At 33.2% G+C, this 24,104-nt stretch overlaps 2 protein-coding genes across 6 annotated transcripts; one reads left to right on the forward strand and one right to left on the reverse strand.

The window, feature by feature from the left end:
* Positions 1-8,835: 8,835 nt before the first annotated feature.
* On the reverse strand, positions 8,836-10,044 carry LOC111909962 (protein BREAKING OF ASYMMETRY IN THE STOMATAL LINEAGE). Of its 4 annotated transcripts, none has more exons than XR_006191393.2 (4): positions 9,534-10,044; positions 9,280-9,434; positions 9,107-9,211; positions 8,836-9,033 (listed from the first exon to the last, which is right to left on the reverse strand). XR_006191393.2 is itself a non-coding variant. In XM_042901888.2 (4 exons), coding segments are annotated over exons 1-4 (624 nt in total). In that variant the 5' UTR covers positions 9,915-10,044; the 3' UTR covers positions 8,836-9,031. The 4 variants fall into 4 exon arrangements, 3 of the variants coding, with proteins under 3 accessions (XP_042757822.1, XP_023761522.1, XP_042757823.1); XM_042901888.2 differs by having other exon boundaries at positions 9,107-9,192; XM_023905754.3 differs by having other exon boundaries at positions 8,836-9,192.
* Positions 10,045-14,336: 4,292 nt separating this feature from the next.
* On the forward strand, positions 14,337-21,370 carry LOC111909963 (uncharacterized). 2 transcript variants are annotated; one of them, XM_023905757.2, is made up of 24 exons: positions 14,337-14,582; positions 14,800-15,495; positions 15,952-16,048; positions 16,147-16,244; positions 16,310-16,468; positions 16,599-16,667; positions 16,749-16,871; positions 16,950-17,099; positions 17,207-17,338; positions 17,421-17,500; positions 18,100-18,194; positions 18,293-18,360; positions 18,480-18,581; positions 18,701-18,771; positions 18,882-18,989; positions 19,058-19,133; positions 19,220-19,356; positions 19,422-19,866; positions 19,930-20,085; positions 20,168-20,448; positions 20,538-20,661; positions 20,775-20,870; positions 20,964-21,056; positions 21,134-21,370. In XM_023905757.2, exons 1-23 carry the CDS (start codon positions 14,424-14,426, stop codon positions 21,048-21,050), a joined length of 3,609 nt encoding a protein of 1,202 aa, XP_023761525.1. In that variant the 5' UTR covers positions 14,337-14,423; the 3' UTR covers positions 21,051-21,056; positions 21,134-21,370. The 2 variants fall into 2 exon arrangements, with proteins under 2 accessions (XP_023761525.1, XP_023761523.1); XM_023905755.2 differs by having other exon boundaries at positions 20,964-21,026.
* Positions 21,371-24,104: the final 2,734 nt, after the last annotated feature.

Consider the following 24,104-nt stretch of genomic DNA (forward strand, 5'->3'; position numbering starts at 1 on the left):
TCATGTTTGAAACCCACAACATAAACAAATATCATATCATAGTACAATCCCAGAAAACACCGTGCGGAAAATCAGATGTGTGTGTGTGATGCCATGCTACGCCATCGGCTCCTTCCCCTTAGACGAAGAGGTACCTGAAACCAAAAACTGAAACCGTAAGCACAAAGCTTAGTGAGTTCCCCCAACATACCACATACCATACAATATCATCGGTATCTTTCAACCGGTAACTGAGGACTGTTCCACCCCTTACCACTAGCATACAATAACAAAACATAAGCATACAATCAGGCATATCCGGGTACTAGCCTACCCCTTGGTCCTAAGGATCACTATCAGGGAAATTACCCCTATCATGCACGTAACATATCATACAGATGTAAATCATAACCAACACATACCAGACCAAGATAATTATCACAAAGACAATCATCTTCTAAATACTCCTCATTGGTGGGCCGGCATTGTGGCCTTAGACCCACCTCTACTGGAAAATAACTAACCTCGTACATGTAGCTGCTGATAATCAGTCCGGGAAACCTCCGTCCGCTGCTGCTCCGGAAATCCTCCAGCTACAAACCCCACAAACACTCAGTTAGAAACTGATTTCTATACTCTTAGGGTAAAATGACCATTTTACCCCCAACCAAGTCAAGTCAAAGTCAAAGTCAACTTCCAGTTGACCCGACTCGCCGAGTTGGGACAACAACTCATCGAGTCCCTCACTCTCTACTCGTCCTCATCTGCGACCCTACTCGTCGAGTTGGGTCGTCAACTTGACGAGTTCTTCTCTCATCCGAACGCCCCATGAAAACTCATCCGACTCGCCGAGTTGACGAAAAACTCGTCGAGTTGGCCTTCATCCGAAGAAGCAGATCTGTCCTCAACTCGCCGAGTTGATGAACAACTCGTCGAGTTCTAAGGAGATTGCCTTGGACTCACCGAGTCCAAGAATGCACTCGCCGAGTCCAGTCTTGAACATTTCCATACAGTTGATTTAAATGATATCTAACACACCAAACCCATAGATTTGGCCTCCTAATGTCCACTTCATACGTAAAGTTCCAAACTTGATGCACATGCATGGGGTTTTTAGCTCAAAAATCCACATAAAGTGTCCTACAATGTGCATGGGGATTTCATGGCCCTAAAGTTGGCACCTTTATGCCATGAAACCGCTCTTAAGGCCCAGATCTGAAGTCAAAACCCACCCCACACCCCCAATATCGAAATATGACTTAGCAATTCAAAGAAATCCCAAGTTAAAGATGAATAAACACATAGATGAGTCAAGACAGGGGCATTATACCTTGAAGTTGCTGAAGATGAAGTAAACTCCCTGGATCTACTGTCCCCCACTCAAGTTCCAAGCTCCTTTCTTCCTTCCAAGCTTTACTAACACACAAGAACACCAAAAACAGCCTCAACAAAGCACAAACAGCTAGGGTTTCGATAAGAAGTGTGTGGGAGCATAAAGGGGGAATGGAAGCTACATAAGGTTGTTTAAATAGGGTGCAAACCCCTGGATTAGTGTTTTAGTCCAAACAGCAGCTACTCGCCGAGTCCGGGACCCGACTCGGCGAGTCCATGACTTAAACTTTGCGCCTCATCCCGCTTCTACTCGGCAAGTTGGTCCTTCAACTCGCCGAGTCCAAGACCAAAATTGCAAAATAATTAAAGATTTAATAACAGAATACATACCAAGAACCAGGTGCTACACATAAAGTCTCAAACTTTATTACTTGGGACGCCCATAAAGTCCTTAACCCAAGGTCTTAACCCAGTAATACCCTCCTACTTCTTACATGGGACAACCAAAACCATTGGGACCTCATTTTTCTCACTCAAGACCTCACCTAAGGTCTAGAAGGACAGCTAAACTCGGCCAACTCGCATCATGAATCAAGATGAGGTTTTTGGGACAAGAATGGTGTCAAAACTCTACAACACATAGATCTAAACAATATGATTGCCAAGCAAGAGACTTTATACCTCAAAAGGGCTCCAAAAGATGATGCCTTTCCAGATCTACGAGCTCCAGCCACCCCACTCCTTCCTTGACAACTTCCTCTTTCTTCTTCTGGGCTCTCCTTTGCCAAACCAAGCTTTCCAAGGCCAAATACCCACAACAATGGAGAAAGAACGGCTTCTTAGGGTTTTCTGAGGGTAAGAGGGCAGATATGGAGGCTGGGGTTGGAACCATAAGGTTCCTTATATAGTGGTTGGCCCTAAAATTAGGGTTTCTGGATATTGGACGTATGTCGGGCGTACGCCCCCAACACCCGTGTTCATTTAATCACACTACGTTGGGCGTAACCCAGCCTTACGTTGGGCGTACCCACACGTGTCCCTTACATGCATGGCCTTTCCTTGCCAACTTTTTCTAATAAGTGCCATAAATGACAATACCTTCAAAGTGCCATAGCTCCTTTATTCTAAGTTCGTTTCTGACGAACTTTATATCCACAAAAAGGTGGCGAGAAGCCCTACACTTCTAGAAACACACCCTGACCCGAAATCTTCTAGAATAAAACACATTTCCCATAAAAGACCGAAACGCCCTTACTCTTTTGATCTCGGGGAAGCATAATTAACTACTCTTAGAACGGGGTGTTACAGAGTTGAGCCTCCAATTCGTCGAGTCCAGGGTAAAATATGAGGTTTGACTTGAATTAAATGCGCACCTGAGACCGGGTGTTACACTTCATCCTCTGTATTGGACTTTAAACTACCAAGTTTGGTACAACAGGGACCACATGAACGATTTATGTAGATGCAAATTATAATTTTTTATAATGTAATGTTATTCCCTAGTAAACTGTCAATACTCTATGAGTCTTTATTTGTCATGTTTATTAATGATATGTATGCATGTTTTATATGATGTATTATGTGTAACAGGAAATTGTTTGTAAGTTGGATATACAAACTTCAAGGTCAATCAAGTTTCGTGTTTCTTCCCCCAACAAGTAGTTAGTTTGATAGTATTATGTTTCGAGTAGTAGCACAACATTTAGACTTATTAAAGTTTTTTTTAATACATTTGTGTTGTAACTATATTGAAAATTTTTTATTTGAAAATGCTGAATTTATTTAATGATATTGTGCTTTTATTTATTATCTTAATCGGCTTATTATTATTTTATATTCCATTTAAAAATAATCAGACCTAACTTATAAATAATATAATTTTTTTGTTTAAAAAAAGTCAATAAAAGCATGAAAATAATATCTATTTAACAATTAAATAGTATCGTAAAACTAGTGTCACTAAAACCTAAAAGTGCTTTAGTGGCATAATCGAAAAGTGCCACTAAAACCCAATACAGCTGCAGTCTCACTAAAGGCCTTTAGTGGCACTTTTTTTGTGTCGTTGATTTCCCAGGGGGCTTTTAGTGGCACTTTTTCGGTTTTTAGTGACACTTTTTCTATGCCACTAAATGTCATTTTATTTGTAGTGTTGGTGTGAAGATCACAAGGACTGCAAATGGACTTACTTTAAATCAAACTCATTATGTGGATAAAATCCTTGAGAAGTTCAAATCCGGTGATACTACTGTAGCTAGGACACCAATTGATACAATTCATCATCTAAGTAAAAATAGAGGTGAAGGAGTTGCACAAGTCGAATATGCAAGAATTATTGGTAGTCTGATGTACCTTATGAGTTGTACGAGACCTCACTTAGCTTTTACAATAAGTAGATATACCAGTAATCTGAGTGATGAACATTGGAAGAGTATTAAAAGAGTATTACAATACTTAAGATACACTCGCAATTATGGGTTGCACTATACAAGATATTTCGAGGTGATAGAAGGGTATAGTGATGCAAATTAGATATCCGACATTAAAGATTCCAAGTCAACCAACGGGTTTTTTGTTCACACTTAGAGGTGGAGTTATATCATGGAAAACTTCAAAACAAATAGTTATAACTAGATCCACCATGGAATCAGAATTTATAGCATGTAACACCCTTAAAAATACAACCCAAAAATTTTATTTTTAAGTTTATCAATCATAAAATAAACCATATTGTTTTTCCCAAAACCATGTAAACATAAAATAGTTTAGTTGTGCAACCCAAAGATACATATAAAATCATCATCAGAGTCATAATCCCAAAATCACTAATGCAGAAAATCATGGTGTGATGCGATGCGATCAAGCCGGCCCTTTCCCCTTCGAGCTGGAAGTACCTGAAACCAAAACTGAAAACCGTAAGCACGAAGCATAGTGAGTTTCCCCCCATCATACCACATATAAATCATAAACATATTGTCAGACATATCTGGGTTCCTGGCCTACCCTGTTGAGCATACCTGGGTGCTCAACCTACCCATGTCAAATATACCGACGTGTCCGACCTACCCATGTTAGGCATACCTGGGTGCTCGACCTACCCATTGGTTTTATTCAAACAGATTATGGGGTCTATTTCACCCCCAACCACTACCACATAAATCGTGTATATCACACATAAGCATCAAACAATACATACCACCTTAATAATTATCATAAAGACAACTACTAAGTCATATCAATACTAGTGGGTTGGCATTGGTGCCTTCGACCCACGGTTTCTACGAAGGGAGACTCACCTCACTTTATATGCCGAAATCGTACTCCTCGGTTGGCTCGTAACTGCTCTCCCTAATGCATAATGAATTCCCTAGTCAGACATTGGGTCCTAATAGAACTCCCTTATGGCCCAAACTTCTAATCATGTCCCAAGGCAAGGTTTCCTAATCCTTGGCCTATTGGGCCTTTTTCTCCTATGGCCCAATTCCTAATTAAATTAAGGCCCAAGTCCATCCATTTAAGTTTTAAGGCCCATTAAGGCCTAATACCATATATTATAGGTCTAGGCCCAAAAGCCTTACTCTGCAACGGGTCATGAGGCCCAACTATTTTCAGGCCCAACATCCTAAGGCCCAAATACCCATTTGACCACTCTACATGCGTGCACGCGATGTTCTTCGCACGTAGGCCTAGCTTATACTGGTCTTGACCACTTCGAGGGGATTGACCCAATACACACAACATACTAGGGGTACGCCCAGCGTACTGGCCAGTTTCCTTAGAACTCCTTTGTGACTTAATCCATTAAGTCCTAACATCCAAAACATAGATCCATTTCCGTTAAGACGTCCTAGACCATAAAGTTACAAACTTTATGTCTTTGCATGCATTGATGGGGGTTAAGACATGATTTAAGTCCTTAAACACACTTTGTGACCATCTAACACTTGCATGGTTGTGGCTTAACCATCGAGGCCCATTTTTATTGGCTCTAAATGCTTCCAAGAGCTCAAAAGGACAGCTCTTAAGGGCTGGAACTACCAAAACACAAGAAACCTCAACTATGGAGTCAAAATGTCACATAAAACACCCAAAACTACAACTAAGCATGCAATGGTCAAGTTTGAAGCTTGATACCTCAAATGAGTTAGAAAAGATGCTAAACTCCTTGATCTACAAGCCCCTCTCATGTTCTTGCTCCTTCTTCTAACTTCCACTTCTTTAAAACCACTAAAAATCACCCAAAAGTGCACCAAATTAGCTCACAAAGCATGCAAGAGGTTTAGGGTTCGATTTCTACTCTTTAGGGACAGTGGAGGCTGAGGGAATGAGGTTTGGGACGGAGTTAATGTCTTTATATATGGTGAAAACCCGAAAATTTAGGGTTTGCAACTGGACAGGTTACTCCCAGCGTACGCAAGGCTACCCCCTGCTTCGCGCCTCAATCGTGTAGGTCGCGCGTACACTATGTACGCCCAACGTATGGCCTTTCTCCAAGTTACAATGTATTAAACTTAATTAAATCTAAGGGAAATACATGGTGACTCGGATGTTATATAACACTTGATAAATGTGGAGAAGAAGTTGAATGGCTATGACAATTTCTGGAAGATATATCATGATGGCCTAAACCAGTTTCTGCAATCTCAATCCATTGCGAGAGTCAATCGGCAATTGGACGAGCGTAAATTATTATGTATAATGGTAAGTCTCGACACATCAGTCGAAGACACAACACCATTCGATAACTACTCTCAACTAGATTTATCTCAATTGATTACATAAGGTCCAAGCATAACATTGCGGATCCGCTAACCAAAGCGTTAAATAGGGAGTTAGTTGCAAAGTCATCAAAAGGAATGGGATTAAAACCCATGAACAAATAAGTCATTGCGAAGGAAAACCCAACCTAGTTGACTAGAGATCCCAAAATCTAGGTTCAATGGGAAAACCTACTTGCATATAACATATGTGGATCACTGTAGGGGTCAAACCCAACCCATTCCTATAAATAACAGTGATGTAGGCTAAGCTTATAGTAGTTGATGATAAGTTGAAAATCATCAAGCTTTAGCTTTTAATGATTATGATATAGTCACCTATATGAGAGAGAAGTGGGGTCGTTTCAAATGGAATTGAATGGGCAAGTTCCGAAGAGCTCTTACAGAACTAGGCAAGTGTCCACGAACATAACAGACATATCAATGAGAACCTAACTAGGTCAGGGAGAAGCATGTGAGACATGTAATGATTATTTACACAAATGGCAGAATAGTTCAAGGACATCGCGTCTACTGGTCCAGTGGTAAAATAAATATGTATCTTAAGGGAAGGTTCAAAGGGGCAAACCTACCTATCATATGCATGATTCAACTGCTGGATTTTACCTATAGCAGCTTCGAATTGCGGATGTTGAATCAATTTTCATTCATGTGGGGGATTGTCGGAAAATTAATTTTATTAATTTCCAAAATTGGATTTTCTCCATTTTTAGCACAAATTTTGGACTATAAATATGATCAAAATGAACTATTGATTATATATTCTTTTTCTCCTCCATGATATCTTCGTTTTGATATATCACACGTCCAAAACGGATTATAAATGAATGAGAAATTACTTGTCAAAGAAGGGAAATTGGAAGAGGAAATAAAGGAGTTAAGTGGGTTTTAAACTCATCCCACATTAGTGGGATAATGAAAAGGAAATTAGTTTATAACTACAAAGACTACCTACCATTATAAGACTTATTAGAACCAACGCTTGCTCTTGTGCGCGCATGCAGGGGGTGCAAATGCGAGCCAAATTTGGCTTCAGGCCACTGAACTTGTGTGCGAGCGCGTGTCCTGCGGGCACGAATGCACCACCGATCGACCAGAAAAGTTCAAAGACCTTTTTTTTTTTGCAAAAACGAATTAAGAGCAATTAATAATAGATTTCAGTTTTAATTTCTTATTTAATTGTGACAGTTACGATTTCGTTTTAATCACATCAGTTACATTGGCTAGTATAGATACCATGCCTATATGACTAATTAGAGACACCGAATGAAACGAAATACTCTTCATCTCTTACGCTTTTGCTTCATCTTTTCTCTTTTGCTGCAACAAAGGTATAATTCGGGTCAAGTGAGGGTTCGGGCAATCTAGAAGAATTGTTGTCTATTGTTGTATCCTAGGAAACAAACACTCATATAGGGCGAATTTGTTTTAAGAAAATTGTGTTAAACACAGGCCTTGGTTAACAATTTTATAGTTTTGTTCTTTCGTATAATTTTTGGGTTATATTTTCCTATATATATATATATATATATATATATATATATATATATATATATATATATATATATATATATATATATATATATATATATATATATATTACACTCATGTTTATTGATGCATGTAATGTGCATTTCATCTTGCTCAATGTTGTATTCAGCCTGTAAAGATGGTAGTAGAGGTCCACATTACATAGCATCAAATGCCCAATATTCTTATCTACATTTCATGATATATATATATATATATATATATATATATATATATATATATATATATATATATATATATATATATATATATATATATATATATGAATTAAGTGTTGTTTTTTGTGTATTTGATGATATTAAGCATATACCATTTTTGAAGGTGAAATGCACATTATTTTTTGTGTGCATTCCATGCATGATATAGCAATTACTACTTCACAATATTTCAGGAGTATTTCATGACTCGCAAGATGGTATTGGAGATTTACATTCCATAACATCAAATGCATATTATTCCTATGTGTATTTTAATGGTATGAAATGTGACTTAAATATTGTTTTTTGTGTATTCGATGATAGTAATTATATATTACTTGTGAATATGGAATTCAATTTATTTTAGTGTGCATTCCATGATAATTTGAACTGCCCATATTTTAGATTGTTAATCGACTCCAGAAGTTCAAGAAGTTCCAAATCACACTACATTCCACTTTACTAGTGTTGTTTCACTTCACTTTCACACTTCATAGTTCATACTTCATATACAAAGTGTTCAACTACCCTAATATATAGGGTTGTTATAATTGTACTTAAATTTCAAATTCTTATGTTACTTTTAACAATAATAATGACCTCATTTTATACCCATAAACCCATATTATACCACGAATCCGTTAATCTTGAACTGTATTAAATCCGTCAAACGATTCCTAATATGACACATCTTTTAACTGATTAAAGTCGGATTCCGTCATGTGGTTTTAAATTTGTTGTTGTTGATGAATATATAAAGTTATGAAATACGATAAAATGGGACTCACTATGTTCATAACAAATATGTTATGGAACTTATGTGATTAGACATTTTATTTATAAATCGAAAATGTAACGAAAATGAAATAACAAAAAAGTATCAAGCAATTTTTGACCAATTCGATAACTAAGAAACAACTTAACCACTTCATAACTTGAACCACAACATAAGTCATAATTAGTAAAACAAATTGAACATGAAAACAAACAGGGTTGTTAACAACATCAACAAAGACTATGATAAAATAATTAAATGTATATATAAAGTTATAAACTAAACCATAAACATGATTGTTTCCAAAATTTCCATTACATTAGAAGACAATGAGCAAATAGGCTTCAACAACATCTGAATACCATTGATTGCTTGTTAAATCTTTCAAGATTCCATGGCCATGGCTCTCCTTTGATCAATTGTTCTGAAATATTGACCAGTTTGAAAAGTCAAACATGCTGTATATGGATAAGTAAAATGAAGAAGCTAGAATTTACAGCATTGAATACAAACACTCCTTGTCTTGTTGTGTCCTTCTGGTCTTGGCATCAACACAGGGCTACCAGTCCATTCGCTTTGAATTCTGCAAAACATTAATCAAACTGCTGATTTTGATCATTTTGTTCTTCAATTTCAAAAATGGTGATATGGGTTTGTTGTAATTACTTACGTTGGAAAAGCGAAAGAGCTTGTACTTGATGAGTCACTCGATTCCCCCAATGTGTCTTTGTGTTCTTGGGATTCATGCTTCGACCAGTCATTCATCTCCTTGGTTGTGGATGGAATCGACTTTGAATCAACTTCGATTCTCCTTGTTTCATGTTTCTGCAAATTCAGTGTTAAAGAATTCAATATTCGAATTTGAAATCATAGTCGTTGAATCGATGAAGGAGGGAACATTTAATTGATTAAAAAAAATAAAACCTTCCGACGATCGACGGGATTGGCGTTCTGATTCCTCGAAATTGAGTTCTCTAAGCCTCTCTCCTCAATCACATCGACTCCGGCGTCGTCATCTCTGAAGTAAAACACGATGTATTCATCTTCTTCAGATTCACACGATTGCCAGCTTGTCGGCGACTCTTCTCCTCCTCCTACTACTACTACTCCGCCCTTCTCCGCCGTCGTTCCGAGTTCCAGTACTCCTTTGTCTCTTTGGCGATTCTGATGATGATCTATTGACGATGGTTTTGGATTCTGGTAATCAGATTCGTTTTCTTCTTCCTCGATCGGAACTTTACAAGCTTTGAAACACGAAATCAAATCTTTCATCCGACATCTCATCAACGTATAAGGCGTACTCATGTCTGATTTTTCAGTTTCTAGAAAGAGAAGAGGGAATTTTAGGGTTTGAATTTATCCTTTGATATTTGAAATGTTGAAAAGGATCAGTTATGTATGAATTGTTGAGCAAATCATGGGAGATATACATGGAAACCGCTTCATAATGCTTCTTCCCTTTTCTAAAATCCTCTCTTCCCTCCCAAATAAATAAATAAAAAAGTAAGATTTTAATTTAATATCTTATTTAACAAAAATCAGTATTTAATGTTCAAAGAGGGAATTTTTTTTTGAACTTACAATAATTATGATTTGTTATTGTTAATCATCTTCAATTTAAAGTATATTACAAATATAATCTAAAAACAAGTTATTATTTTTGGTTTTGGCTCTTCCAAATCATTCCCTCACGAAATCCGGAAATCTTCTGATCCTTTGATAAAAATGCTTATTCTTTTCGTAAAAGTATCGATAAATATTTGATGCATGTAGCGTTGTGAAGTTGTCAAAAAGGAAAACCGAATTTACAAATCTTCTAACAATGATAAAATTCGTTCTTAGTCGGATATAAAGAGAATCATAATCAAGTTAATATTCTTATTCTAGATTAACAATTCCTTATCTAACTAATAAAAAAGCTCACTTCATAAACTTAAAAACGTATTAGTTTTACATTGTAAACTCATTGTTATGATTCTTGTGTGAACTACGTTCTATTAAAAAAATGTACGGACAAACCATCAATCGACTTTATACAAACTGACAAATTCTTTTGATATAAACTCAATGACAAAAATAACTTTCCTTATCTGCGCACATATTTAAGTAATAACATAATTAAATATCATGTAAGATTACTTGCTTTGTAAGTTTACAAGTATTATGTCAGATTTCAACATTTCTTCCTAAAAGTTGAAGAACCTAAATCTATGAAACGAATGGCTAGAAAATTATCATATTCTCCCAAACTTAAAGTATCCATAATGCACGTTTTATAAAAGTTTAATGGATGAAATAGATGGTTGATAATGCACGTTTGATGAAAGTTTAATAGATGTAAGAGGTGGTTGATGTTGCATTTGAACATGAGTTGAATGCGTTATAGGTCTCAAATCTCAATCCAACCTAACTTGTTTAATTAGATAAGTTGATATTTCCATCTTAACTTAAAATGTTAAACAAATGGGATGAAATTGAGTTGACATGTCTATTTTTATTCCTAACCTAACATGTTAAATAAATGGGTTGAATTCATATTGACCTACATAAAATTTTATAATGTAAATTACAATAAAAAAAATTTAACTACTTAAATAAGGTAAACGGAGAACGGAGAACTACAATAAAGTACTTATATATTTGTCTTACAATCAATTTAGTTATTATATTTTTTTTATTCAATTAAGTATCAAAAACTGATAATCGTATTCAATTTAACCTTTTTACTTGGTCAACAGTTCATCCAACTTTCAAAAATTACATTTTTAGCCCAGATTTAAATTTTTATTACAAAATTGGTTCAAAATTTACACTTTTGGCCCATATTTTAAATTTTATTACAAATTTGATCAAAAATTTATCCTTTTTGCCCACATTTTAGAATTTTGTTATGAATTTATCCTAACTTTAGGCTTTTTACAATTTTTTTAGTAAATTTTTATTTTGAATATGTTTTTCTTTATAAAATCATATTTATTCAAAAAAAAAAAAACTTATTTTCACATAAAAAATCTTATATTTTCTATATAATTTTTTTTAAAATTTGTTTGTATACGAAACACCTATTTATAAAAATAGGTATTTATTAAGTACATAAATATATAAAAATACGTTTTCATAATATATATATATATATATATATATATATATATATATATATGTATATATATTACAAAAAAATGTATACAAATACATATTTTATTATAAATACAATTGTATGCAAACATACACACACACACACATACAAACACCTATTTCATAGTAAACGTATACATCTGTTTTGTAAAAACATATTTATATGCACCCAAATAAGTGTTCGTATACATTGCTTTTGTATATATATATATATATATATATATATATATATATATATATATATATATATATATATATACACGCCTATTTTATGATAAATGGATTTATATTCAAACACTTTTATATATAAAATGTATACAAACACGTATCAAATAAAAAATTATTCAAATATGTTTTTATAAAAGAATTGTATACAAACACAATTTTACAAAAAAATATAGAAACACACCTATTTGTGTGTGTGTGTGTATATATATATATATATATATATATATATATATATATATATATATATATGTTTACTATGAAAATAGGTGTTTTTTATATTTTCTTTATAAAAACGGATTTGTAGATATTTATGTACTTAAAAAGTACCTATTTTTATAAATAGATAGTTCATATACAAAAAAGTTTTTAAAAATAAGTTTTTATATATAAATTTTAAGATTTTTTATGTTAGTTTTTTTTTAATAAATATAATTTTATAAAGAAAAAACAAATCCGGAACAAAATTTTGAGAAAAAAGTTGTAAAAAGACTAAAGTTAAGAAAAATAATAACAAAATTCTAAATTTTGGGGGAAAACGGTAAATTTTTGACCAAATTTGTAATATAATTTAAAATCTAGTCCAAAAGTGTAAATTTTGGACCAAATTTGTAATAATATTTTAAAATATGGGCTAAAAATGTAATTTTTGAAAGTAGGATTATCTGTTGCCTGGGTAGAAGGGTTAAATTGAATTTGATTACCGGTTTTTGGGACTTAATTGTATAAAAAAAAAATAATGACTAAATCGATTATTAGACCAATATATAAGGACTTAAATTTTTCCTAAGTTAAAATATAAATAGTTTTTCAATTTTTGAAGAAAAGTACCATCATAAATACATTAATTTGCTCGAATCACATTATAAATTTTTGATTTCTATGTACAACGACTTCCATTTGAGTACGACTTTAGTCTCGTTCTTCCATTTTTTAAGTCATGATAGCTCCACATAGCTCCTCACGTCGGGATTCTATTTTTGCTATGAAAATAAATTAATTTTATATATCTTGTTAATTATAGAAAATGTATATACATATGATAAGAAAAATAAAATAAATAAGAATCTAGAACGGGGAAAATTGAATCCATATCATTTGACAAAATTAACTAGTTGAGGACAATAATGAAAACATCTATGTATTTAAGGATGTTCTTTTCGATATATTTAGGCGCGATGAAGTTTCTGCCAAGAAAGAGGCACCTATGAACTTTTTGAATGACACATTGAAAGGAAGATCAACACTTAGACCAACTGATGTTTTAGTATTTGGATGGACTGGAGGGAAGCATGAATGCGTGGATCTAACAAAGGTTTCTCCTCTTATGGGCTGGGGAAGTAGGGTTTTCACTGTGGGATAAGATGCTTTAAAAGTTCGATCATGTAAAGTGGCAAAGCATGAGAAAAGTGTGCATGAAAAATCAACACATGTTTACACCTTTTGCATTTGATACTTTCGATTTCCTTGCATCAGAAACTATAAAGCTACTCAATAGAGTCGAACGAGTCATGCATACTAATGTTATCACCCCAAGATCTATAGACGTTGTTTTTAAAAAATTAATTTTGTCATAAAAAAGGGGTTGCGACACAGTTTTTTGCTTGTTTAACCGCTACGTTTATGTAAAACTTTCTTCTTTAATTAATTTATAACGAGAAGATATAATATACATTAAATAGGTCATAATTTAAATATTTATATTTATTTAAAATATATATAATAGTTAGTAAAAAAGTAAAAAATCGCCCCTTTATAAACCTATATTTATTAAAATAACAAATTCAATTCAATTAAATACCCAAAAAAAAAAAAAAAACAAAAGAATCTCAGTATGAACCAAAGTTGTCAAAATCGGATCCTACTTAGGATTGTTTTTTGGTTTGCAAGATCAGGATCGAGATCCTAAGATCCCACAAAATAGAATATAATTTTAATTTATAATATTTAATCATGAAAAATATTTCAAACATTTAATTTTTCGTTCAAAAGTTATAAAAACTTCAAAATATTGGTCACAAATCACAATAAAAAATGATAAATGATAGATTGATAAAAGGTAAAAGACATAAAATTGTAATAAAAAAAAAAATCAAAGGAAGGTAGGATCGGATCGGATCTCGATCCTACGATCCTACGTACGATTTTACGATCCTACCTGCGATCCTACCCAAAATACGATCCTTTTACGATCCGGATCGTTTTTCATACCTAGGATCGTAGACGATCCGGATCGTAGGATCGTACGATCATGATCGCGATTTTGACAACCGGTATGAACACACACTTTTATTATTTTCACAAATTAAAAAGAAAAGAAAAACAAATTGTTAGATTTATATATTGGCGCGTTTAACCAAACGGACATCACATGTAGAAGGGTTTTGTTCATCGTTTATCCGCGAACCAGTGACACCAGAAGAAAACCCTAAAAACCAGTTGGAAAACTGTTGAATGGAAGAACCAGAGACGCAAATTGAAGTCCGATCCCTAACCGGTGAAACGATAACTGTCTCAATTTCCTCTAGTAGGACAATTCAAGAACTCAAGCTTCTCCTTAAACAAATCTTTCCTCCCGCAACCACCTCCTCGAACTTCCACCTTTTTCTCAAGGTATTCGCTTTCAAATGTAGATAAATATGCGTAGAAATGAGTGTGTGAATTTGAAGATTGTGGCAATTAGTGCGGTATTGATATTTAATTATTTATGTATGTGTATATAACTATATATCACTGATCATAGAAACTTAAAGACTATAATTGCTTCCAATTTCTTTCAGTTTCTGCGTTACTGTAATCTGATTGTCTGCATTGCAATACGTTGATTCAGGGCACGAAACTAAGTTTGCAGAGTCAGATAAGTAGTACCTTGATTTCCCATGGCGAATTTATTGTTCTTCTTCCGTTTACAAAGAAGGACAAACAGAAAATCGTGGAGCCATGTGAGAATGAAACAAATCCTCAAAATTTCCATCAGTGTTCCACCTCAAAGTTTGCTGAATCAGCTTGGTCCGATATGATGCAAGATCTGTCCTCTCTCTGGGATACAGAAACTGATGGGAATGAGAGTCATACTCAATTTGAATCTGGGAATACAAAATCCAACACTCGAAATGAAGCAGAGAAGAGCTTGATTGATGAAGCAATAAACAAGCTTTTGAACACATTGCAGTCATGTGATAGTGATGAACTGGATGAAAAGAGCTGTGAGGGGTTTATGCAAGTTTTGGAGTCAGTTAACTGTTTATCCGATCCAAAAACCAGAAATTGTATGTTAATGAACGAAAATACACAAATCAATGAATTCCATGGTGCTTCTGGCAGTGGTTATTCATGTATTTGTCCATCATGGCTGAAGGTTCTTTTGAAGGCCTTTTATTTCTTGAACATTTACTCTAGTTTTCTTCAAGTGCAGCAGAGAAAAGTTACCCTATTCAGTTTGGAGCATGGATTTGACCAGCTAAGTAAGTTGGGATTTGGATTTGAATCTTCTTATCTTGAGAATCTTGCTGTGCTTTGTCCTCAGGTAATTGTCTATGTTACAGATCTGTATGACTAATGTGCTGTTTTTTCCCCTCATTAAGTTCTGTATTGGTAGTGATGTTTGTCTGGATAAAGTGTTGTATACATAGGTCTGCTACTTTTGTATATGGTTCACTAAATGACCATTTTATCCTTACATTCCATAAAGCAAATTTCACAATATTCATCAATCTTAATGCCTTAGGAGTTGGAAGAAAAAAAGAAGAAGTGAAAATAGGTAAAGGGCTAGTGTCTTAATACATTAAGCCGTTTTTTTTGGCTTAAACTATTTAGTCAATCTTTCTTGATAAAGTCAAAAAGAAACAGTCATGTATAGCTGTCCAGATTAAGTGCTTAACTCATTAAGGCAAAAAGAAACAGCCTCTAAGATTTATTAGCTTAAGTACTTATTAGAACTGTATCATTGTTCACTCAAAACATGTCTCTTTTTCTTTTGCAGGTTATACAGTTTATTGACAATGATGCTGAAGGTAAAAGGTCAAACAATGCCATTGTTGTCATCAAGTCAAAATCAGATCTTAAATACCAAATTAAAGGTATACCTAATCACTTTATGATGGTTTTATTTGATCTCAAGTCCACAGTGTTTGCATTTTAATTCACAACTAACTTAACTGCTTTTGTTTCTACTTAGGTAAAAGAAAGATGTCTACTCCTACTGTAGTTAATGCTTTGAAAAAAAGAGAAAATTCCTTCAGAGCAGATTTATGGGCAATTGTTAAATCATTTATGGTATGTGTAAATGTTAAAAGTTCATAACATTTTAGTTATATGATATGCAAAATGTTTTCCTTCAGGAAAAAAAGGGGAAGGAGAAAATCAAGTCATTATCTTTAAATGATCTTTTGCTACATGCAACTGAAGGAAATCATAAAGCAACTAAAAATGATGTTAAAAGAACAAAAAGAAGCATGTCTGAACCCTCAGATTCCTTTTCACCTGAAGTACAATGTAATGTAGGTGTCATCTTTGAGTTCCATTTTTCAGTTTTTCTTGAAATTCTCTTTACATGTCTTGTTTCTAAACAAGTTCATTAACAAAATGTATAATTTTGTTTTCATGTCCCATTAATTCTTTTCTTTACAGGAAACAAATCCTTTGCTGCCTACAGAAATGGTTGAGCATCTAAAGACAGGCCTTGGTTCTCAAGGACAGGTGTCATCTTTATTCTTTATCTTTACAAATTTACAAATCTACCCTTGTTATGTACCCAAATTATTTAATCCTCTATTTCAGATAGCTCATATTGAAGAGATTAATGCCCGAATAGCCAATTTTGTAAAGATTCCAGATTATCTATCTGAAGGAACAAAATCTGCACTTAAATGTTCAGGTGTCTCAAAGCTTTATAGCCACCAGGTATTATAATTATCCAAAAATCCATTATTATTATTTTATATTTTTGATTTTTCTCATTTGTTCTTATGGTATATGTAGGCAGAGTCAATTGAGGCATCAATTTCTGGAAAGAATGTTGTTATTTCAACAATGACATCAAGTGGAAAGTCTCTTTGTTATAATCTACCAGTTCTTGAAGTATTATCTCAAGATCCTTCAGCTTGTGCTTTATATCTCTTTCCAACAAAGGTCTGTTCTTTTAATTTATTTAGTTAAAATTTTATAACCCTTATTCACTTTTGTGACTTATTTTCATTTCCTTTTAATGAAAACATCAATTCAAATTCATCATGTAGGCATTGGCACAAGATCAACTAAGAGCATTGTTATCTTTCACAGAAGGTTTTTATGTAGGCTTAAACATTGGTATATATGATGGAGATACTTCTCATGAAGATAGATTATGGCTTCGTGATAATGCTAGACTGGTATTTTCGTAATTTATTGTCATTTTGAGGGTATCACTATCAAATTTGCTTATTTTGACTAAATTTGTCAAACTATTTGTAGTTGATTACAAATCCAGATATGCTCCACATGTCAATCTTGCCCTTTCATAACCAATTCCAACGATTCCTATCAAACCTCAGGTTATACTTTATGATAAATAATCATATATTTTAGACAAAATTACATAAATGGTCCCTGTGGTTTACCAAAGGTCACAAACTTAGTACTTGTTAATCTTTTTTGATACAAATGGCCCTTGTGGTTTCTAAAACTTGCACCAATAGTTTCTGAACTACATAAAATGACTTTTTTGCCCTTTCTTAATTTCTTTTAGCGGAACCAACTACACAAGTTTTAGAAACCACAGGGATTATGTTCGTAAAAAAAATTAGCAGAGACTAAGTTTGTGACCTTTGGTAAACCACAGGGACCATTTATGTAACTTTGTCTATATTTTAGATTTTAAAAAAATATGTTTTTTTTGTAATAGGTATGTGTTGGTCCAGATAAAAGAAATTAAGAAAGGGTAAAAAAGTCATTTTATGTAGTTAAGAGACTATTGGTGCAAGTTTTAAAAACCACAGGGATCATTCATGCAATTTTAGAAACCACAAGGACCATTTGTATGAAACCTTTTTTAGCAGGGACTAAGTTTGTCACCTTTGGTAAACTACATGGACCATTTATGTAACTTTGTCTATATTTTAGATTTAAAAAAAACATGTTTTTATGTAAAAAGGTATGTGGTGATTGATGAAGCTCATTCATATAAGGGAGCATTTGGATGCCATGCTGCTCTTATTATAAGGAGACTTCTTCGACTCTGTGCTCATGGTTTTAACTATCAAAATCCTCACTTTATATTTTGTGTTTCTACTATTGTTTTTGTAAATTCACATATTTACCCTCGAATACTGCTTTCATATTTGTAGTTTACGGGAGTGATCCGTCTTTTATATTTTGCACTGCAACCTCTGCCAATCCACGTGAACATACAATGGTAATAAAATGATACCTTTTTCTTTTTTTCTTTTTTCTTTTTTTTTTTAATTTTTAATAATCAGATGACACGTTGCATTATATTTAATTATTTATCCATTTTTTTTTTAAACTTTTTAGGAACTTTCAAGCTTACCAACAATGGAGTTAATTCACAAAGATGGAAGCCCTTCTGGCCCTAAACTTTTTGTCCTCTGGAACCCTCCTTTACGCATGAAAACTGTAAACATTTCTTGATTCTTTTTTTTCTATATCTAACAAATTACAAGATATTGATTTTTTTTTTATTTTTTTTTATTATTTTTATTTTTTTTATGTTATTATTTTTTTGAAATTTACAGGTTAACAAGAGAAGTAGAAGTAGCATAGACACTGACAAATTTGATACAACAGTTTTCCTTGGACGCTCAAGGTATATATTATATATGCAATGCTGACGTGGCAGTGGCATATAATCAATACATAAGATATTTTACTTTTGATTTTTGAATGATGATTATACATAATTTTTGCTTTTTGTAGTCCTATATTGGAAGTTTCATATCTGTTTGCAGAAATTATTCAACATGGACTTCGTTGCATTGCGTTTTGCAAAACACGCAAACTATCTGAACTCGTATTGAGCTATACGTATGTTTCCTTTCCCCTTTACATACTTAATATGAGAAATTACCAAATTAACCTTTTCCTGTTATCAGGCGCGAAACACTTCAGAAAACAGCGCCCAATCTCGTAAATTCCGTGTTTGCTTATCGAGCTGGCTACACTGCTCATGTTAGTATATAATTATATAAACATTCGTTTTTTTTTTTAAACTTTATGTATTTATTGATCTTCCATTTACGTAAATGATAAAATAGGATAGGAGAAGACTTGAAAGCGACCTTTTTAGTGGGAAAATTCGTGGTGTTGCTGCTACAAATGCTCTTGAATTAGGGATCGATGTTGGACACATTGACGTCACCCTTCATCTAGGGTTTCCTGGAACTATAGCTAGGTATGTTAATTTTATACTCGTTTGAATTTTTTTATTTATTATAATAAAAAATTTTCAATTTTTAGCTTATGGCAACAAGCTGGGAGGTCTGGAAGAAGGGAACAACCATCACTTGCTATATATGTTGCATTTGAAGGACCTCTCGATCAATACTTTATGAAATTCCCTCACAAACTCTTCAAAGGACCAATAGAATGTTGCCACGTGGATGCTAAAAACCCTCAGGTTCTTCAACAACATTTAGTCTGTGCATCACTTGAACACCCGATAAGTGTTGCTCATGATGAGAAGTACTTTGGTCCTGACCTAAAATTTACATTATTAGCCCTTAAAAGTAAGGGTTATGTCACTTTCAATCCCTCTGCTGAAATTTGGAACTACATTGGGCCTGAGAAAATACCTTCTCGTGGTGTTAGCATACGTGCAATAGAATCAGAGAAATACAAAGTAATTGACATGAAAAATGATCAAGTTCTTGAAGAAATTGAAGAGAGTAAAGCTTTCTTTCAGGTAACTATTATTTTAAACATGGGAAATGGATTATATTTTCCTTATGTTTAATTCATCATTCAGGTCTATGAAGGTGCTGTTTATATGCAGCAAGGGAAAACCTATCTAGTCAAGAATCTTAATTTATCTACAAAAATCGCTTCATGTCAAGAAGCCGATTTAAAATACTACACCAAGATTCGTGATTACACTGACATTGAAGTTGTAGGAGGCCACATTGTAAGTTTTTTTTTTTCAACCTAAATCATCTCTTAATTTCTTCCATTTTATATTTTTAACTTAAATTTTACTTTTATTCCAGGCATACCCTACAAAAATCCCTAACATTCATAACTCAAAAACATCTTCCCAATCAAATCCATGTAAAGTCACTACTAATTGGTTTGGATTTAGAAGGATTTGGAAAGGAAGCAATAGAGTTTTTGACACAGTTGATCTATCACTTCCTAGTTATACATATGAATCAATGGCTGTTTGGATACGGGTCCCACAATCAATAAAAACAGCTGTGGAAATGGAGAATTATTCCTTTCGTGGAGGCTTGCATGCTGCAGGGCATGCACTTGTACATATCGTCCCTCTGTAAGTCTAAATACAAGGTAACTTCCAAATGATTCCGGCTGAACTGGAATTTGAGATTCCATTCCGTGGTTGTTTGAAATTGAATGTAGGTATATAATTTGCAACTCATCGGATTTGGCTTCAGAGTGTGTGAATCCTCATGATACTCGTTACATTCCTGAAAGAATTTTATTATATGATTCATGCCCTGGAGGAACAGGCATTTCATCACAGGTCACAATAAACTTGCCACGTCATCTGTCCATGTTTACAAAAAAATATAAAATTTGATAGTAATAATAATAATAATAATAATAATAATAATAATAATAAAATATTGCGTGTAGGTTCAACCTATTTTTACTAAGCTTTTAAGTGCTGCATTGGAACTTATCACATCATGTTGTTGCTCTGGTGATGCTGGTTGTCCTAATTGTGTTCAAGTTAGTTTCCTTTCCACTTGCTTTTTGTTTGTAGTATTTTTTTTTTCTTTTTGTTTTTAATATCTTGTACTTTTATTGTTTGGAATATTTCAGAATCTTTCATGTCATGAGTACAATGAAGTTTTGCATAAAGATGCAGCGATGATGATTATTAAGGTTATTGCCAAACACCAAATTTAACTAAATGTAAAGTGTGTGAAAATTACTTCATGCATATAATCCAGTGTTGATGCTGACTTTACTAAGTTGTGATGTTATTGCAGGGTGTTTTAGAATTGGAGAAATCAAACTTTGCAGATACTTCCACTCTTTCATGACTTGTTGAGATAGATTTGTAAATATGTAGGACATTGGACTTTTGGTTAATTATTTAATCGTCTCATTGTTTTTAAAAATTAAACAAATCAGTTTTGGAGTTTTGTATATGATTATTATTGGTGTTCATTTTTGTTGTATACTTGAAAAAATATATGATTATTGAAGGTTGAAGTATCTTTCAAGATTGGGAACTTAATTGTAGTTTTTGAAAACGTTGATTAAATGGTTTTGATGTTATATTCAAAGTATTTTGATATGGAAAAGTTACATTGGCTATAGCAATTTCACTCATGTTCATGATTAAGTTCAAGCATATGCAACGAGAGTCAGAGATGCATATTTTTTTTTTCTTCCGTAGAATGTAACATTATTTGACATGTTTATGCTTATGATTTTTGAAAGATGAGCAACTAATTTTGCTAATTTCATAATTAATAATGTTTTTTTCGATGTATTTTGTTGAAATATCGGTAAATTGAAGTTTTTATGTAAAAGGATGAAAATTAATACGTTTAGACTTTAGACCAAAATGTAAAAATACGAAATGTGCTATAAAAGTTATAGACTATACAACTCCCGACATGTTTTTATTGAAACTGATGGATATTGTTCACATATTTTATTTATTACACCAGAGGCTCATAAAGTGATTTTTTTGTTGTAAGGGTTTGATGTTGATAAAAATGGATGAGTTTGTCGTTAGTGTTAGTTAGAGATGCACATTGATATTGGCGGTTTCCGGTCGATCTTAGAACTGTTGGCCTTTTTTTGGATTGGTACTAGACGTTTCGGGCTTTTCTTTTACGGACCGATAATCTTTTCCGGTCCGGCCTTGCGGTCTTTGAGTGTTTAATGCTAAAATGATAAATTAAGATTTATTCAAAATGGTACTTTCAAATTTAATAAAAGAAAAAATGGGAAAAAGTTGGGTAATGTGTGGTTAAATGTAATTAACCCAAAAATTGATATGTTTATAAACACTGACTTCTGGTCTTTTTTGAAACCGTTTTTGGGTCGGTCTTTTTTGGGCCGACATCGAAACGAATCGTTTTCAGACTGTCTAGGATAGTAATCGCGTAATAATAACAATATTTTGAGTGTGTCAAGATTTAGACCGTGGACCTCCTGTGTGAAATTTAACTCCTCAAACATATAGCTCCCATCATAGGGCTAAATCTTGTTCTTATTGTTAAATATATATGGCTAAATGCAATAAATAATAATATATTTTCATATATTTGTGTTATAGTATCACACTTTCCATTTATTTTTATATGGTAATTTACTTTCATTTTATTTCTTGTAAGTTACTGTACTTTCAAAAATGCATTTTTTCTTCTATTTCTTATTATATTAGTAAAATTGTTTTGTGTTTGAAATCGCTATAAGTTAGAGTCAACATGGTGCATTTTTAGGCCAAAACTGCATGCATCGGTTTTTTTTGTAACTTAGCACTATGACGTGCAAGTCTTCATTTAGTGCATTGTGATTTCAAGTGTTCGTTTGGATGTATCATTTCAATCTGATTAAGTGAATCTAAATTGATTTTGGTTTTTAAAATACATATCTGAATATTCAAAACTAAATCAAACAATTAATACGAACAAAGAACACATAAAAATACTTATATAGTGATTTGTATTGGTCAACAACTTTACAATTTGAGAGATAACCAATAACAAACTATGGTTACAAGAACAAACTCTCAAAGATAATCTTCACTTAAAGAATTATTGATTACAATTACAAAAGACTTAATGAGAACAAAACGGTAGCATTACATAAATACTAGGTATGGGCTAGATATGCAATTCCTAAGATCAAGAGTCTTATGGTAATCTTGGAAACTCTATCGTGATTTGAATTTTGATCCTTATCACAAATCTTCAGGATCATCATCTTGAGATGTAAGTTTATTCAGTCATATTGCAATAACTTCAAAGCCCTACATTGAGGTCATCGTCATCATAAACACATGCTAATACTGATGGGTTTTATTGCATTCTACACACACTAGTTATGGCAGCAGAAACAAAAATGAAACCCTATGTGTACATGCACCCTAATAAATCTACGTTTGTTCTATTATAGCAACATACTTATAAAAACTATAAATAACTAACATATTGATCTTCTTGATTTCTTGATTAGGATCTTGTTCGTGCAACCTTGCTTGGATGGGAAGATCCAAACCAGAATCCCTCTAATGGTATCACCACAAAACACTAAAAAAGCAAAATCAACAAATCCTAGGAGAGGGGATAAGGAAAACGAAAATTCTAAACCCTAAAGGTTTAATTTTCATCCAAGGAGAAACTAGACTGATGGAAGAACAAAATTTGGAGTAAGGAACACCTAGGGTTTGATCTCTAGCTCCCTATTTATAGGTTACAGTTGCTTAATCCTAAAGCAACTCAAAAACTTAAGGATACTCCTTATCCTTATCTTATTTTTGTCCATACCATCTCCTGGAACATTCCAATTAATTAACAACTTAATTAATTAATATTCAACCCTTTTAATTAATTAAAACTATTTAATTAATTCCAAAAAAATTTCCAATTAATTTATTAATTCATAATATATTAACAAACTTATTTTTATCCTAACTCCTTATTGCTCAAATAGGTCATGATGGTAACCCAAAAGGACCATGTTATTATTATAAATATTACTAATAGTTAATGACCTTAGATACTCTGTCCCATAGTCTCCCACTTGGACAAGTCATCAACTATATAAGGTCTAATACTTCTCCAATAATCCACAGTGTTAGCTATCCAATGCAACTTCCGAATTCTGATCTAATCAGGATTCAACCCTTAGATAAGTGATTAGTTATTCCTTTGTTTTAGATATATGTATGTACCTGATACATGGATAATAGTTAATCTCAGTGTTTAAAATTATGTTTCC

Source organism: Lactuca sativa, chromosome 4 (assembly GCF_002870075.4).
Source record: "Lactuca sativa cultivar Salinas chromosome 4, Lsat_Salinas_v11, whole genome shotgun sequence".
NCBI classification, from domain to species: Eukaryota; Viridiplantae; Streptophyta; class Magnoliopsida; order Asterales; family Asteraceae; genus Lactuca; species Lactuca sativa.

Excerpts from the sequence above, each read along its gene's own strand:
- LOC111909962 (XM_023905754.3), bottom strand. The coding sequence starts at position 9,914 with ATGAGTACGCCTTATACGTTGATGAGATGTCGGATGAAAGATTTGATT. Across the intron at positions 9,435-9,533 it reads ATCCCGTCGATCGTCGGAAG|AAACATGAAACAAGGAGAAT; the intron begins GTTTTATTTTTT and ends CTGAATTTGCAG. Across the intron at positions 9,193-9,279 it reads AGCTCTTTCGCTTTTCCAAC|AATTCAAAGCGAATGGACTG; the intron begins GTAAGTAATTAC and ends AATGTTTTGCAG.
- LOC111909963 (XM_023905755.2), top strand. The coding sequence starts at position 14,424 with ATGGAAGAACCAGAGACGCAAATTGAAGTCCGATCCCTAACCGGTGAA. Across the intron at positions 17,339-17,420 it reads TTCGTGATAATGCTAGACTG|TTGATTACAAATCCAGATAT; the intron begins GTATTTTCGTAA and ends AACTATTTGTAG. Across the intron at positions 20,086-20,167 it reads AAGTTGTAGGAGGCCACATT|GCATACCCTACAAAAATCCC; the intron begins GTAAGTTTTTTT and ends CTTTTATTCCAG.